This window comes from Pituophis catenifer, unplaced genomic scaffold (assembly GCF_029215685.1).
Source record: "Pituophis catenifer annectens isolate HBS135680 unplaced genomic scaffold, rPitCat1.0.hap2 SCAF_1, whole genome shotgun sequence".
In the NCBI taxonomy this organism is placed as follows: Eukaryota; Metazoa; Chordata; class Lepidosauria; order Squamata; family Colubridae; genus Pituophis; species Pituophis catenifer.
In genome coordinates this window covers 192,518,626-192,537,439 of record NW_027256881.1, presented here as the reverse complement: position 1 = coordinate 192,537,439, position 18,814 = coordinate 192,518,626, and the positions used below count along the sequence as shown (strand labels likewise).

At 37.9% G+C, this 18,814-nt stretch overlaps 1 protein-coding gene across 3 annotated transcripts in view; it reads right to left on the bottom strand.

Moving 5' to 3' along the window:
• The window catches only part of ZNF385B (zinc finger protein 385B), a 206,982-nt gene that overhangs the window by 5,220 nt on the left and 182,948 nt on the right, over positions 1–18,814 (bottom strand). For all 3 annotated transcript variants that reach the window (XM_070956873.1, XM_070956875.1, XM_070956874.1), the window contains 2 exons: positions 4,714–4,977; positions 159–337 (listed from right to left, as the gene is read on the bottom strand). In XM_070956873.1, coding sequence (XP_070812974.1) covers positions 159–337; positions 4,714–4,977 — 443 coding nt within the window. The remainder of the gene's footprint in view (positions 1–158; positions 338–4,713; positions 4,978–18,814) is intronic.

The window sequence follows — 18,814 nt, the reverse complement described above, 5'->3', positions numbered from 1 at the left end:
ATATTTGAAGGCATAACCCTGAATTGAATTTAGTGCTAGTAGCTTGTAAGAGTACACCTGGGGTATTTTTTATCCCTTTTGATCAAGGGATTTACCTTGTACCAAATTAAATGATGTTAATTAATGGAATAAGTATGTAATATGTACAAAAGACATACCTGCTTCAGCTGAATTTCTGAATTGACATGGACGTCGCAAATCTCACAATGAAAAGTTTTGTTCTGTAGTCCTGAACCCATACTAGTTCCATGAGTCTTCAATCTGGATCCAGGCCGAGGATAAGATTTAATTGGACCAGCACCATTCCTAGCTTCAACCATTGTCTTGTGCTTGGAACCTGACAAGTGATTATTACAAAAGAATCAGAAAACTTTAATGAGGAAACAAACATTTTTAGTCATTGAAACATTTTTATCCTTTCCTAGATTTTCTATAAAATAAGTAAATATAAATAAAAAAATTATGGTTGATCTCGGTCATTTTTATACAGTGTTCTTCAGGTTTTGGAAGTTTTCAAGACACTTTAGAACCCATTCACACAGCTATGAGACTGTTCAGGATCTCCCAGTCTCTACTGGCACTGATCAAGGTCCAATCTAGGACCAGAGGTTTTGCCTTCCGAACTTTTGGACACATGCTGGAGCCCATCTTCAGCACAAGTCCAAAATCTTAGAAGACAAAACCTCTGGTCCTGGTGACTGGCCCAGATTGGATCCTAATTGGATCATACCCTCATTATTAAATCATCCAAAACTTCATATGTAAGAAGAGTGTGATTCCCAAAAACTATATCCATTGTTCATCTTTTTAGAATGTTAAAAAAAGGATTCTAGAAAGAAAAAGCTATTTTAAAGTGATAAATTTATGCAGTAAAATGAGTTGCCCAATTTCTTTTTGAACTGATTCTTTTGATTTCCATGTTCTTCTTTTATACATAAAGGAGAAATAATGAATCCTATTCCCTAATAGTACTAATGAGTACAAATTCATTTTTATTTTACTCTTTGACATATCACTACCATTCCCACAGATATTTAAAATTCTCCTTCCAGCATTCTTGCATATTAGTTTTTTCCTAAATATTTAATCACTTTTATTTTTAATGCCATCACTCTGATTAGCCCTCTTCATCCACATTTAAAACAGTTAAAAAAAAATTCTATCCAAATTACTCTGCATTTTGTACTTCTTGTACAGAGAAATAATCTTATGCTTTAAACCATGAATTTGAAGCAAGCAGATTTTTTACTGGGAGATGCTCTTAAGACAGTCATTATTCTCAATTATTTTTGAACCTTCAAAGAGTCTGATCATTTTATGTACTCTCTCATCTTGTTTATACATATCCATCTGTGTCACCTGGCAGACTCACTCCCAGATCATATTTATTCAGGATGCTGTTGCACAATTCTTTCACCAATGTCATGCCTACCGTGTTTCCCTGAAAATAAGACAGGGTTTTATTTTCTTTTGAACCCCAAAATAAGAGCTTGGCCTTATTATCAGGGGTCTTATTATTTTGGGGGTGCTCATGATTGCTGCTGTGTTGCACTGTAGCCACTCGTCAGCTGTTCGCCAGAGGCTGTGCCGGTGTCCTCACGTCCCTGTGCCTGGTTCTTCGGGAGCCTGCTCGCAAGAGAGCAGCCGCCCAGCACCTCTTGCCACTTGGTGCTCACCCAGGTCCATGCGGCTGCCCCAGCTCCCGAAGACTTGGCAGCAGGCGGCTGGCCCGACTGGCCTCTTCTCCACTTCCAGCCAGGGTTTGAAAGCTGCAGAGGAAGCCAGCCTCAGTGCTGGGATGGCGGTGGTCCGGAATCCCCATGTGGGGCTGCGGTTCCCTTCACCCTTCGCCACCTCTCTGCCCCGGCTGCCAGAGGACTCTCTGTCCCGGCTCCCGAAGACTTGGCAGCAGGCAGCTGGCCTGACTTATTTTCGGGGGAGGGCATATATTTACACCCACCCCAAAAATCAGTCTTGGCCTTATTTTCAGGACATGTTGTATTTTCGGGGAAACACGGTAGTTCCTCCATTATTGCCATTCACTGGAGCATTATCCGCAACTATCTCTAACCTATGGCTTCCTTCTCTCATATGCACCGACAAGAACTTTAATGATACTAATTCCAATTCATATTTTCCTATACTTTTTAGTTCATAGTTAATACTTTGATTTATAGTTCAAGTTACATCTTCCATTTTTCTGCAGGTATTCAGCAATTCCATGCCACAAGATTAGATCAATTCTATTCCAATTTTTTTACATCCTTCGTCTTTTTTTAATTTCACACAAAATAATTATTTTTCTTTTTATATTTCATTAGTTCATGCATACTCCTCATAATTTACTTCTGATAACATTCCAAATTGCAATCTTCCATATGTCACCAAGTGGGTCCATAGATATAGACTTCTGCTATCCATCATGGCTTTGGTCAATTAAGACCAAAGAAGTCTATATCTATGGGCCCACTGCAGTAACATAATGCTTTCTAGTAAGATGTGGGGGCCATGTCTGCTTTTTAGCCTCAGCTGCTTGACTCCCATATGTATCCCAGTTAGAACTGAAGTCATCTTACCTTTGCAAGACAAGCTAGTCATGCAGATAACCCAAAGAGAAGGTTACTAGCCTTTGTTGTATCTGTTAATGTACTGATATGACAATCAGTTTTGACATATCTCAGGCAGTGGGTTACAGACACAAGCAAGGTCTGGTTTTGCCTAAAGCATATTTGCACTATTCTAAGCAAGCCAGGTTCTAATACTCTGCTGCAAGTAACACTTTGTTCCTTGCATTCCACCAGTTAGGAGATATATGCAATATATTGAAATACACAAGGATGGAAAAACAATTGTTTTTCTCTTTTAAATCACTGTTATAGCAGAAGATACATTTTTCTGAAAATTTTCAAAAAGTCAATTTCTAATATAGAGATCAATGTCCTGTGTTTTCTTTACAACTTGAATATGAAGAAGCGCAAAGGTTCAGGGACAATGGTTTTTTTTTCCATTCACCAATTCTTTGCAGTTGAGCTTTCAAAGAAAATATAGCTATAAACACAGTAAATTAGCCATTTGTGGTAAGCCTGTTAGTGTATGCTGCTTAGCATTTCTGCTTTACTCCTTGCGATGGAGGTAGCATTTTAAGATTCAGTGCAGCGTAAATAGCTATGGTATAAGGACTACAGGTGGAGAGATTCAGTGGTTCAATAGTCTCTTCTGGGCTGACCATGGAAGCTGGGTAACCTTCAGCTAATCACTAAGCACAATTTACCTCAGAGGTTTGTTGTATGGTAAGAATAAAACTATTATGTACATTGCCTTGAGTAACTAGAGAAAATACGAAGCACAGACCTAGTATAAAAACAGAATTAAGCAAGTAGAATAGGAGAAAACTCTTTCTTTCTTGCTTGCTTAGGAATCCTGTTTAACATTCTAGTCCCAGCATTCTCTTTAACTCTGAAATTTTCTAAAATTAATTCCAGAATTGGAGTGTGTAGTTCCTTCAATCATTTTTATGTCTCTCTGCCATCTACTGATGCACAGTATGATTAATTAAAATTGAAACACTTAATTGATTTGCATATGTGCTTCTGTGTATTAACACAACACAAGCAGAATCTTGATACAACCAGCATACTTGGTTTTTATTTTTTAAATAAAATAAAACGACAAGAAATCCCAGATAATTGGTCAGGCAAGGGGGTAGTCTGCACATCACCTGTGAAGGTCTACATGCCAATAGCCTATAGGGCACAAGTTTGCATAGGGCAAGAGCAGCTCTCTTCTCTTCTTCCTTATACGAAGAAGAATCTAAATATATAATTACAAATTGTCCCTAAGTGACAACCACCTTCTTTGTTGATTCTTATATCCACTTTACTTTTGGTCCTGATGCTAGATAAGTGGGACAAACAGAGCAGGCATGCATTTCTGTGTAACCCCCAACATTTCTGTGTAATACCCAACACTACAGCAAAGAGAATTACAAGTTTTAATATTTTTGTTATACTATTTATTTGTAATCCTAGATAAAAAAAGTTGAGGCTAACCTTATGGCACATAATTATAACCATATATTATTTCTAGCCTTGCTTTTATATATTGAAATTAGCAGGCCCAACGTTTAGTCAAAACAGTCTCTCTCTTTTTTTTTTTTTTGGCAATGTATTTTCTCCTATTGGATTGTGTGAGTGTAAGCCAAAGTCATGGAAAAATATGTGAGAAAACATTGGAATGGCAAGATCATAATAGAGAATGATTACTGGCAAAGCTGGCAAGTAGAATACCAGTGAAGGTCTTTTCATTAACTACTGAATGGGGGCTTTAATAAGGTGGATCTCAACAGGTTCTCTTGAAATCTTAAGTACTGAGATGTGACCTGCAGAATCTCCTCCTAGTATTAGGATGTAAAATACAGGGCTGAGAGAAACCATTTATCTGGACAACAAGGGCATTCATGGAAAATAGGTTTATTAAGCAGTGTAACCAGATGAATAAGATCTTTAATAAAGAATAGAATTTATGCTTCCTGGGCTGTCGAGAGGCAGGAAGCTAGTACAGTAATTGCCACAATATATTTTAAATGAAACATCCTTTCCTTTTCAAGAAAAAAAAAATGACCTGACAAAACGTTACACACACTGCCTAAATTTTCTAAAACATACAGTTATGCATTTAATTAATGCATCTGTTATGCATCTGGTAAAGACTCACCTGTGTTGTGTGCTTCTAACTGAGATAAAGAATTCACAGCCACTTTGCATAATGAACAATACAGTAATTTTTTGGCTTTCTCCTCTTCGGATTCAGAAATGGCAATTGTAGTCCCATTTGTGCTCTTGGAAGAAACTGGCCACAAAGGTGTGGTTATTGTAGCTGCTGCTACTGCTGCTGCTGCACTGACAGACTCAGATATAAAGGTGACCGTTTCAGCCCTTGAAAGTTGACTAGAGTCATTAACTTTCAGAATTGCCCTGTCTTAAAGAGAAGGAGAGAAAGAATGAATACGGGGCTGACAAATTCTAGCAATACCATTTCAACAATTCCTCGAAGGAGTCTTCCTCAATCAGCCCTCATAATGTATTGATGCTATAATTCCCAGAAATCCCAAATTGTCAAAGGTCACACTGTCTGGAAATTCTTGCCCTGACACACCTGGAAGGCATGAGGTTGACAAAGGCTAATTTCTGACATCTTTCACAGCAATTTCTTTAAGAGGAAAACCTTATATTAATCAGAGTTTGATGGAACTCACCTCAGAAATCTCAGGTGGCTCATGAAGAAAAAATGATATACCTAAATAATCAATGCCCATATTCTTAAAATAATAATTTCAGCTTTTTTTATCCGGCTACAGCTATATGAAGAAAAGCATCTGTAAAATAATTGTATTGGACAGAATAGACCTTTCTGCTTGCCTTATACGGGGCTGGAATATTCTGAAACTTACTAGTAATGTCAGAATGAGCCAAATGAAACAAAAATTAACAATTGAATATAGACCATATGCAAGAAACCCTTCCACTTTTTAATGCAACAGTCTGTCCTCTCACCTGCTTGTATATGCATTAGTCTGTCCACTTCAGTTGCATAGTTTCTCAGCTATTCTAAGACACTTTCTTACATGAAATTTTACAAAATTAAAAATGATTATTCAAAAGTTAAAATGTAAAACTCAAAAGCTTTGAACAAACAGAGCTTCTTGAGATATGAGTTAAGAAACATCTTCAAAGGAAATATATCAGTGTTCCCCAAAGGAGATGGATTACATTGATCTTCTGGGGGAAAAGAGAACTGCCCCAAGAATTGCAACCCCCCCCCTCCCAAAGTTAACATCGGCTTGCTAGCAGCTCTGTCCAGGGCTTCCCCATCACAGGAGGGCTTTGCCTTCTGGTGTTAATTCCATGCCATGGGAAACTTTGGTCTTGCTTCTTTGAAATGTGACTCCATTCACAAAGGATTCAACTCAGCTTATGTCATGAAGCAAGCGAATGTGCCTATATGGGGGCCAGCTGTTTCCAACAGGATATGCTGTCCTAAAACAGGCCAGGCAAAAATTGGCAGAGAGGTAATTTCACTGTAATTCCTAAGAGCAATCCAGCATGGATACCACAAGACCTTTCTGATTTACACTGATTGCCAGTTTGTTTTTGAAGAGATAAAAAATGGACAAGCTGCTTCTAGATGAGTTACTTCTTCCAAGTGACTGGGCCTAAGTTATTGAGGGTTTTAAAGTTAATAAAGACTTAAACCATGTGGGCTGGTTAATCTGAAATATCTTTTTCAGGATGGCGGTCCCCTCCACAGCTCACTGAAGCTATCGAAGTGCTTTGCCTAAGGATTTTGTCTTAATGGTAGTATAGAAGCCAGGCCTGATATAAAGCTGCATCAGTTCTTCAGAATTTGCTTCCTTGATAAGAGGCCTAACTTAGCTTTGTTTTTGTTTTTTTATGTTCTTGAGACAGTCTCTTGGGCAGGCAGAATTGTAATAATTATTAATTTAAAATTTATTTTTAATGTTGTATTCTTAGGTTTAGTAATCATCTTTTTATTGTCAACCAGAAGACATTTTGCTAGTCAATGGTTTATTAAGATTAATGAAAATATAATTTACGATGCAGGATTTTGCATGTAACTGCAGTCATGACTGAATGTTCATTGTTATATCCAGTGGTGGGATTCAGTCAGTTTGCACCACTTCGGGAGAACCGGTTGTTAACTTTCTGAGCAGTCTGGTGAACTGGTTGTTGGAAGAAATCATTAGGGCAGAGAACCGGTTGTTAAATTATTTGAATCCCACTGCTGGAGCATTAGATTTCTTTTACCTTGGATTTAGCTGAGCTGCATACAGCCCGACTACTCTCTTTTAAGGAAAGTGATACTACAAGTGATACAAAATATAGAAGAAAAGTACCCTAAGAAGAGATAAATAGAAGAAATTAAAGACAGAGGATCAGAGAAACGGAAATCTAACTAAATCTCTTTACACCCACACCATTCCTTTCTATCCTTGCAAAACATCCTCATTTCCACTACATGGAATTCCATGCACTAATTCACACACTGCATTTGTTATTCAAATTTATTTCCCTCTTTTTGAAGATATTATCAGCCTCATCCAACCATGACTTCTCAGTTTTCTCTCTTCTTTCAACCCTTTCATTCTTAATGTAATTATTGTGTGATTTGATCTTCATTAATTCTTGCATATTCTATGTATATGATCAAACAACCTCAATGTACTTTTTTCATACTAGTTGCTAACTTCTGGATTCATATTAACTCAGCACCCTTTAATTCCCTCTCTCTTCTTGTTTCATCTAACACATTCTAAAGTATCCCATTCCCACTGCATTCAACATGCTGCTATGCTTCTTCTGACATATCCAACTCTCAAATTCATACAATAAAGAGTGTATAAACATCCTTATACATAGCCATTTTTGTTTCTTTTGTCAAAGATTTATTCCTCGCAAAAGAACAATGTGCTAACCATTATCTTCCTATCCAAATTTCCACCTACTTTAATAAATTATTATTTTAAAATTTGTCCTTGCATTTTTCCATCTTTCATAAACTGACTACTTAAATACCCATCTTAATAATTTCTTCCCTTTTTTTGCCACGTACTATATGTATAACTTTCTATTGTTCACATTACAAGTTTATTTAAATTATATATTTTCTCTGTCAATACAATTACTTTGATGTTTGATGCATTGGTTTTTACACCCATGCTCCTCATTGCAATATGAAATCCAATCTAATATTCACTGCAAATAATTCAGATCCTCAACCAACAAAGCACTTTTTGCATAAAGGTCTGCACGTATTTATATCGCCAATCAAAACACCTCTGTTGTCAATATAGTAATTTTGTCTTATTCCACATCCTTTTATTCCCACACTTTTTTTTTTTGCTTTAATTTATATGTCGCCCTTCTCCGGAGACTCAGGGCGGTTTACAATGCATTAAGCAATAGCCTTCATACTTTTTGTATATTTATACAAAGTCAGCTTATTGCCCCCACAATCTGGGTCCCCATTTCACCTTCATTCCTTTGAAAGGATGGAAGGCTGAGTCAACCTTGAGCTTAATTTACTTATGCAGTATAGATGCCCTATCACATTCAGTAACCAACGTAAACTCTCTATTTGTTGCATAATTCCACCCTCTTCATTTTATCATATGCTTTTTCTAAATCAATAAGCATATTGTAACTTACTTTCCCACCTTTCTCAGCAACATGTCGAAGAGCAAAACTCTACTCTGCATGCCCCCTGCTGAGCAAAAAGTCATATTGCACTTCTGAGATTTTGCTCTTTATCACCCCATATACCTTTTTGATGAGAATTATACTGAGCACTTCCCAGACACATTTGACAAACTAATCTCCATTTACCATTGCTACTTTTTCTTTGTATAAGTGAACAATAATATTCTTACAATCATCAGGCAAAGATGTGGTCTTCATAGGTTAAACAAATTGTGTAGCTATTCCATAAGCAAACCACCTCCATATTTGTATACTTCTCTGGTTATATCATCTGCACCTACAGTCTGACCAATTTTGAATGTTCTCATTTAAGCATTTATAGCTTTACATTAATTAATTTTTCTTGAACACCTGAATCTAGACTGGCAAGAGTCTAGATCAGGGTTGTCAAACTTGATTTCATTGAGAGCCGCCTCAGTGTTGTGTTTGACCTCGGGGAGCTGGGCTGGGCATGGCCAGGGTGAGCATAGCCAGGGTGGATGTGCCCAGCTCAACGCCACTCATGTTGGGGCACCGGTGGTGGCCTGAGTGCTCTGCTAGTGAAAACGGGTTCCCGAGCTCTGTTTTCGGCTGCAATGGCCTCCTGCAACCCTCTGACAGCAAAAAACAGAGCTCGGGAAGGCCGAGGCAGAGGCACTGTGGGCCAGTCCTTTGCTGTTCCCAGAGTGGCCCCATGGGCCAAATCTGACCGTGGACCTTAAGTTTGACACCCCTGGTCTAGGTGTTCCACTTCTTTCAGAGCTCTCTGTCATTACAATCTCACCATAATCTCAACAGCCTTCTTGGGGAAGAAGGGGAGGTTAAAAGTAGGGCTATATGTCCAACTCTGTTGGATGTAGGATTGCTTCTTTAAATGGGAATAGACAAAGGTTCAAAGTTGCTGAAACCTTCCTCTTCTACAAAGTGGTGTCAAATAAAGCCTCTAATCCAGCCTTTAATTCTTTCCTTGTCTGTTTTTACTAGCCAAAAAGGACAGGGATCAAATTCAGAAGCAGCAGAGCTCTTCTTATTCTGTCTACTTCCTTGAGATCCACAAGCTCACAACCCAAATATTCTGTCTACGTTCTTGAGATCCACAAGATCACAACTCAAGCAACAGTACCAGGCATTTTGTCTCCCCATGTAGAGTGAATATCAGCAAATTTATTCATTAAATGATTGATCAAACAATCACACGCTGCTGGTTTGATTGGTTTTCTGCCTCACCTTCTCCTCCTGGCCCATTCTCTACCCTTATTACATTGGCTGGAATCCAGTAAGGGTGAAGAAGACCTCCTAACCATCCTTATCATTTCTCTAGCATCCATGCCGCTCAAATATTTCATGAAAATAATGACATAGGCAGTGTGATGTCACAATGCAAATTCTGTCCCTTACATACTTTTGTGAGACATCATGATGCAAGCACAAAGAGTAGTTTACATTCTGACATACAGTACATTGTGTCATTTGCTTTCTTATCCCACTGTGGGAACTTATCCCACTGTTCTATGTAAATTGGCTCTATTTTTAACAGAGATGTTTGATCTTTGAATCATTTACACAGACCCTATTTACATAATGTGGCAGGGCATACCATAACAAGGTTTGGTTTACCTTTACCTGGTACTACGCTTAAGTCTCTTGATTAATGCTATGGACGTGCAAAACTACACAAACCATTTCAAGCATCTAACATGGCTGATGCCCAAATTGAAACATGTAAGTTTGTTCTGGATATGGAACGAAATGAGCCTTTTTTCCAGATATAGATAAAATACTGTTTCTCTGAGCAGAAGTGTTTTTCGAAAATCAGAGGGACTTATGAAAGAATGGGGGAAAGCCACAACTATTGGCGATGGAAGCTGAGGAGAAGGAAGGTTTTGAAGATAAGGGAGCATGTCAGTGTGATATGCCATGATAGGACACCGGCAGTGGTGGCCAAGGGGAGGAAGAACTAGGAATATTGGCTCTGCCACTCTGGGAGCTGTTAAGATAGAAGAGGAAAATAAAAATAACGCACATCAGTCCTGACCTACTCATCCAGTGAAATCATTCTAAGGTTTCTTTTTGCTTGTTTTTCTCTTTCCCCCAGCTAAAATCTGGAATAATAACAAAAATGCCCTGGACTGACAGCAACAAGAACCAACCTGGCACAGCATCTTTTCTCTTGGAAAAGAAAATCTTTGCTGGTGAGTATATTAGACTGAGAGATCAAAATCAGATAATACATTGCAATGACAAAATTAACACCACTGTATATCCGTAACAGAAGTTTAATTAATTGAAGCAGTAATGGCTTCCTTATATACAACACATTATACAGCATGATTTAGACATTTGAAATATGGTTTATCAGAAATAAATAGAAACCTTCTGCAACCATTCTGGAGTTGGCTGAAATGGCAAAATTGACTATTTTGCTTAAAGAAAGGAACATAAGTACTTTTGTTTCCACATGGGAACCGCTTCTGAACTTCGTGCTTGATGTGGAAAAGAATGACATCTTGATTTTAGGTTTTACTAATTAGACTTTTGTAGAAATGACTGGTTCATACTATTATGATAAATCAAAAAGTGGTGATTTGTTGTTAATGCCTTATTCTTCTGTAACAGAGAGAGTTGAAGTCAATGTTTCTTTTTCTTTTTCTTCCCGTATTCTTCCTCTCTTTTCCCCCTTCCCCCTCACTGTCCTCTTATTTGCTTTTGTACTTAGTATTTTATAATAAACTTATAACTTAATAAAAAACTATTAGAAAAATAAATAAATAAATAAATAAATAAATAGAAACCAACAACAATAATTAATGCTTAATGTAAAACCCTGGCGGCCCCCAGGGGGAGAGCCTTCTTTGTGGGGGCACCCGCCCTCTGGAATGAGCTTCCTCCCGGAATACGACTGATCCCGGATCTCCGCACTTTCCATAAGGCCCTGAAGACATTTTTATTTCAGCAAGCCGGCCTAGCCTAATTAGGTTTTTTATGGGTTAGTTTTTAATTGTATAGCTTTGGGGTTTTAAATTGGGGGCTGATTGATTTAATTTATTTTAGCTATCTTAACTTTTATATTGTATGTATTTTAATTTCGGCTGTTCACCGCCCTGAGTCCCTAGGGAGAGAAGGGCGGTATATAAATTCAAATATAAATAAATAAATAAATAAATAAATATATAAATAAATAAATAAATATGTAAATTGTGGTTAGTAAAAAATAACTAGGTTAATCTAGTAATAATTCATTTGTTCTTATTATCTTTTATATTCTATTATTTAAGAATAAAATATTTTAAAAATGTTCCAGGTTTTGTTCCTGCTGAATAGAAATATTTACAGAGTTTACCAAACGTTTTAGTTTTGGGATGAAAACAAAACACATTTTCCATTTTGTGTACCTTATTAGCTAACAGCAAACATATGTTAGCATGATATGCAAATACACTCAGTGGTGGAATCCAATTAATTAAGCTTGATGACAGTGCCAGGGATAATGATCTTACAGGTATATCTGCTATAAATGTAACAGATTGGTAATTCTACTGCAGCAGTAAATGAAAATGGTTACTCTTTCATATTCGTACTTTATAGTCTGTAGTCACCACATCTAATCTATATTACTTGTATTACGATACAGCAAAACTTAAATTAGAGGGCTCGGGATAGGGGTTGCTCCTCTATCCTGGTCCTATTAGATCTCTCAGCGGCTTTTGATACCATTGACCATGGTATCATGCTGCGCCGGTTGGAGGGGCTGGGAGTGGGGGGCACCGTTCTATGGTGGTTCTCCTCCTATCTCTCCGACCGGACGCAGTCAGTGTTGGCAGGGGGGCAGAGATCGACCCCAAGGCGCCTTGTGTGTGGGGTGCCGCAGGGATCGGTCCTCTCACCCCTTCTGTTCAACATTTATGTGAAGCCGCTGGGCGAGATCATCCGTGGCTTCGGGGTGGAATTCCATCAGTACGCTGACGATACTCAGCTGTACATCTCCACCCCAGGCCATCCCAACGATGCCCTTGAAGTAATGTCCCGGTGCTTGGAGGCCGTGCGGATCTGGATGGGGAGTAACAGGCTTCGACTCAACCCTTCCAAGACCGAGTGGCTGTGGCTTCCGGCGTCCCGATATACCCAGCTGGTGCCATCGCTGGCTATTGGGGGCGAGTTATTGGCCCCCACGGAGAGGGCTCACAACTTGGGTGTCCTTCTGGATGCATGGCTGTCTTTAGAAGAGCATATGACGGCCTTGGCCAGGGGGGCTTTTCATCAGGTTCGCCTGATTCGCCAGTTGTGTCCCTTTCTGGATCGGGACTCCTTACGCACAGTCACTCAGGCACTCATCATTTCCCGCCTGGACTACTGCAATGCTCTCTACATGGGGCTCCCCTTGAGGTGCACCTGGAGGCTTCAGCTGGTGCAGAATGCGGCTGCGCGCGGGATTATGGGAGCGAGAGGGCGCTCCCATGTGACACCTCTCCTGCGCGAGCTGCATTGGCTCCCAGTGGACTTCCGGGTTCGCTTCAAGGTATTGGTTACCACCTTTAAAGCGCTCCATGGCATCGGACCTAGATATTTGCGGGACCGCCTTCTGCCGCCAATAGCCTCCCACCGGCCAGTACGCTCCCACAGAGAGGGACTCCTCAGGGTGCCGTCAGCTAGGCAGTGTCAGCTGGCGACCCCCAGGGGGAGGGTCTTCTCTGTGGCAGCACCTGCCCTCTGGAACGATTTGCCCCCGGAGATACGGAGGATATCAGATCTCCGGGCTTTTCGCCGTGACCTAAAAACTTTTTTCTTCCATCAAGCAGGGCTGGCGTGACCCCCCCCCGTTTTTGAGATATTAGATTTTTTAATTGTTTAATGGGTTTTAGTCGTAAGGTTCTTAATTTTTGGCCAAAGGGTATAATTCTTTTAAATTTTGTATTGGATGTTTTTTACTTGGCTGTGCACTGCCCTGAGTCCACTAGGAGAAGGGCGGTATACAAATTTAAATAAAATAAATAAATAAATAAATTACAACTATCATTAACACTAACACACTTACAAAGAAATAATAGCATTCTAAATTATCTGTAGATAAAGTCTACTCAGAACTATGTATTTACACCCTTTACTCTTGTATGAAGAATCAGCCCAGGAAAACGTCTGATGAAAAACTGAAAACATTGGAAATTCTAATATTGCAGCACTAGACAAAGGATCTGAGCAACAACATAGCCAATGTTGCCTGGCCATGGGATATTATTTATAGAGGGTCTTACATAATACTCAAAGATGAATGGAACTTTATTTTTTAAAGTATGCAGTAGACTCCTTCGCATAATAAATTTAGTTTTGCCCAAAGTTCTAAGAAAAAAGGGGGAAATCTTAACTGTTTTCCAATTCTTAATAAAAAATGTTTATTTACATTGAAATCTTAAACAAATAAAGCCATATTTAGCTCTAGGCAGGGTTTCAGGAAATCTGTTGTCCCTTATGCTGTTGAAACCTTTGACTATTTTATTAATACTTTCCCTTCATACACTGATTCAGCGGATAAGGCTCTGTTTTTTCTAGTTTGATTTCTAGTTTTCTACAGAAGTCACAATTATTGCAATACACACTAAAACTCCCAAAAATGCCAAGCTATTTTAAAATATCTGCATTGAACTGTATCCCTTCTGCAAACATGCTGGCATTTTTCTTTAATACTATTGACAGCAGATTACAAAGTATGAGTATGAAAGAGTCCAAGTTGCAGAGAGTAACCTTTTTAATTTACTGCTCTAGTAGAAATGTCAACAGAACTTCCTTTTATTTCAAAGGAAAACTAAAAAGATTGTAAAAGATCCTCAAGACTGCAGTTTATAAATACAGGAAGAAATAGCAGGTTCATTACCACTTTCTGTGCTGTATGCTACTGTTTCTTGAAAATCTTGGCAAATCTAATCAGCAAATGGGTGGAAGGGTTTTAGATGACATGTCACTAGATCTCATATACTAAAATACTGTGTGTGGCAAGATATGCATCTTGAAAAGTACAGTATAATCTGATCCGAAAATGCCTGAGAGGCCAATTACATCCTTTTCTATCATTTTATCATCTGAATACAGCACACTAATGCAAAAATTCATATTTGACTGAATCTAAAATCCTCTCCCTCCTTGCTAGATTATTTTCTTAGGCAACAGTATGTCCCAATGTAAATCTATATCTTAGACCAGTTTTCTTCTGACTTAGCCTTAAACTAAATGCTTCAGGAAGAACTACTACTCAAGCCATTCAAGGGTCTGACTGGTCATTTAATTTGTCCTCCTTGATAATTAGTCTCACTATCTTATTGGGTGAATCTGCTTTGCCTTTTGACTGACAGCGAGTATGAGACTGGCAGTGAGTATGGAAAGTCCAAAGAAATCATTCTGTAAGTATAGTGAAACCTTAAGGTTTTTTAATTTTAGGAACTTAACCTGTACGTTTAGTTTGATAATTTTTTTAAAAATGTAACTGAGCATGTCTGACTCCTGTAGCTGAATTTTGTAATAAATATACTAAATTGAAAATGGAAAGTTTTAATCTCTTTGCCTAGCCCTAGGAAGTTTCATATTTATATACTAGACTGTTAGATACACACGCCTGCGTCTTCAGGAAGGAAAATAAAAGCTCTAGAAAAGGGGATATTGTTTTCTAATTGATATTCCCCAGAAGATAGTTTCATCTGTTCAAGCTGAGGTTGAATTGCTTGTGTGTCCAATCACACTTGGCCAATAAAGAATTCTATTCTATGTTACTTATAAGAAATAAAGTAACATAGAATGGAATTCTTTATTGGCCAAGTGTGATTGGACACACCAAGGAATTTGTCTTTGGTGTATATGCTCTCAGTGTACATAAGGAGAATAAAATACATTCATCAAGAATCAAAAGATACAATACTTTGTGATAGTCAAGGTTACTAATAAGCTATCATAAGGTGGCCTCAGAAATACTTAAGAAAAGGTGACCTAAGTGGTCAATTTGGAAGTGCAGTTAATTCTGCTGGTTATCCAAAGATTTAATTAATGCTTGATGAGCTTTAGTTATTGCTTGAATGGGGAGGGGGCATGAAGAGAGAAGAATGGACTACGGCCCAAGTTATCCACTCTGGATGGGAAATTCTGGGAATCACACATCTTAAAGTTACCAAAGTTGAGAAACATTGAATTAAAATATTGGTAAACTAGTAAAGGGTGTTCCCTCCAGAGAAAAAGAGGAACACAAGAATGAAATTTCAAATAAATTTACCATGATTTTGTTCAAAATAAGATGGGGCAGTGAGAAACTTGGATAGGCTTTCAAGATGCTATTATTCTACCTTATTACAGTAAAAACCATTCGTGAAATCCCTGTCATGCTTATTTCTTGGTCTACTTCAAAGAGTTGTCACCACCCAAAAGAGAATAACTTGTAGCATATTATATCATATAGCCGTGATAGCGAACCTATGGCAAGTGTGCCGGAAGTGGCATGTAGAGCCATCTCTCTGGGCATGCCAGATGTTGCCCTTTGCTCTTCTGGGTTCTGGGTGCACACATGCGCATAGGCCAGCTGGTCTTCGCGCACGTGCGAGCACCGGAAACAGAAGAGCAGCTCCCTGGCGTGCATGTGCATGCCGGGGAACTGCTCTTCTGGTTTCCGGAACTTCCACGCATGCATGCCAGGGAGCTGCTCTTCCGTTTTTTGGTGCTCCTTGCACATGTGTGCATTCCCATTTTGGCACTTAGTGCAGAAAAGGTTCGATAACACTGTCATATAGGTTGGGAGAAAGAGAGACAAGACAAGAATTTGAACTTTGATTACACTATAAATGGGGTTTGTGTTTGTTATACTGCAGTAACTAAAATTCCTTCTTAATGGGTTTGTAGCTTTTGATCAAAGCATTTACTTATGATAAATTTTGTTTCATTGAAAGGCCATTTATCTGTTTCTATTCCATCTTAGAGAGAGAAACCTGACAACAGGAGAGCAGTTGTATTCTCCTACATGTTATTCCCTAAAACAGATAGGGAGAGATAAAGTGCTTTTGATATTGGAGTAGCCTTGATGATAACTTTAGAAATTTATCTAATTATGCTTTTAAAACTAATCTAAATCCTTTAAAGATATAATCATTTTACCTCGTGCAATGAAGTCCCTTATTTAACTAGCCTCTGTGTGAAGAAACCTGAGTGCAACCACTGCAGCTGATACCACATTTTGTGGTGATAAATTCCATACCTGTACTCTATGTTAAATATTTAAAATGTAAATGAAAGTGATACAACGAAAAAAGTGTTGGATTTTTAATTTGTGGGTATAAAAGCTCACCCATGTCCAGAAGTAAATCTAAAATATAGTTTGGGTTTCCAAAATTCCTCCAAACTAGGTGGTTTGATCTTTTTTTGAGAAAATGGGAGAATACATATTGCTTCCTATTGGGAAATTATATTGACTTTTTAACTTACTTCACAAATTATGTGACTAATATACAAGATATACTTCTGCATAAAAATTGGTATGCTAGAAGAATGTGCTCTGTGTTATATATAACCATCTAAGACATTCAGATGTATACTTTGTTTGGGAAATGCATGATCGATATCATATGTGCTGCAGATTATCATATCTTTCTTATTTTTATTTATTGGGGAAAAATAAAGTGTAACTCTTATTAAATTTAATTATTAAAGCAAGGACTGCCAAACATCTCGATAATAAATATATTTTCTTAAAAAATTAACATGATCTTGGAGTAGAATCTAAGAAAATATTTAGGAATTGTGAAACCCCAAATACTATGGAAAAGTCACAAATACTACAGAGTTTGGGAAATGAAAAATTAGGAATAAATGCTGGAATTTCACAACTAAGCTCCTGTTGACACCAGAGGGAATAAATCATATGCTGAGTGGCTCACAGGGAGCAAAAGACTCTACATTTGTATTCTGAAATGCATCTCTAGAGCTCTTTTATGTAATTCAAAATATATTCACTCATTCTCTTATCCTCTATATTGCAAAGCAAAATACAAAAATGTGAGATTCAAATCTGCAGTCCCTTTATTTTGAAGAGTATTTGTTTCGATTTAGAATATATAATCAAAGGACCCCATTTATATTTAATAAGTGAATAATACATTTCACCTTCATGCTGCCTGAATATTTAGGCACTCATTTTGTTTCATAATCCATGAATTTGAGGGGCTCGCATGTTTAATTCAAATTATTTTATACTGAGAGGATCTATGATTTCTATTACATAAGGACAATTTCACGTATTAGTATTGATATACTATCATCATCATGTAGTCCTTAGTGCTTTTCTTTGCATCTTTAAGTCAGTTTTACCTTTAAAGGACTGTTTTGATTAGTCCCTGAAATTTTGGGGGCAAATTTTTTTGGAAGTGGCTTGCCCTTGCCTCCTTCCTAGGGTTGAGAGAGAGTGACTGTCCAATGTCACCCAGCTAGTTTCATGCCACAAGTGGGACTAGAACTCCCAATCTCCTGGTTTCTAGTCTGGTACTTTAATGACTGCACCAAACTGGCTCTCCACTTGTGCTTTGGACAGGTATAGATTGAGGTCAAATTGTAAGTTGTTTTATTTTAGTGAGGCAAATCTTCTTGTTATCAACCTTTCCTGCCCAATGTCTCTTTTTACTCTTGAAAGTTTTATTTAAACATTTACCTTATAAAAAACAGTAGTTGAACTTATGAATACATTATCTTTATATCAACAGGTTTTCAAATTTTTGTTTCCTAAAAAAAGATTTCATTAATTCATAAGCATGTTTGCTACAAACTTTAATCAAACATCACTTTGCCCTTCAGATGTGCATGGACTTTTGCCTTCATACTCTGATCATGCCTTTCCAAGGCACCTTGTAAAGAAATTAAATGAAGGATTCTTGAGTTCAGCTTCACAAACAAGCTCTAGGATAAATCAGAACATGTACAGTTTATTCAGAAAACAAAGTAACTGACACACTGACAGGATATAATTCCTAAATAAATCTGGTTTAAGTTCCCCTACTACAACTATAAAGAATATTGGGAAGCTTTGGATTTGTCACCAATTATCACCTAATCTATTTTGCAGGCTTATTATAAAATTAAAATATAAAATGTTTACATTTATATCTCTTTTGAGCCTTGTTATTTTTTAATCTGTATTTCATGTGAAAGGGAAAGGGGAGGAAGTTATGTTCCATGAACAGGTAGTCCTCGCCTTACATCCATTCAGCCAGTCAGTCACCAGTGAAAAAATGGGTATGTGATTGGCCCCCAAAGTTTTGACTATTACAGCACCCTCCCTTGGCCTCTCTCAACTCACGTGTGTCCTGTTCTAGGCCTCTTAAGTCTTCCTATACTCCCTCCCCGCTCCTTGTGTTGAGTTCCTTATTTATGTCCAAACTCTTTGGCAATTAACTGTGGTGTGAATACATACATACATACATACATACATACATACATACATACATACATACATATATATATATTAGAGCAATAATTCTATTAAATCAGCCACCATGACAGGTCCTTCTATAGGACAGTGGGGCATCTTGTATTTTTCTTAACAA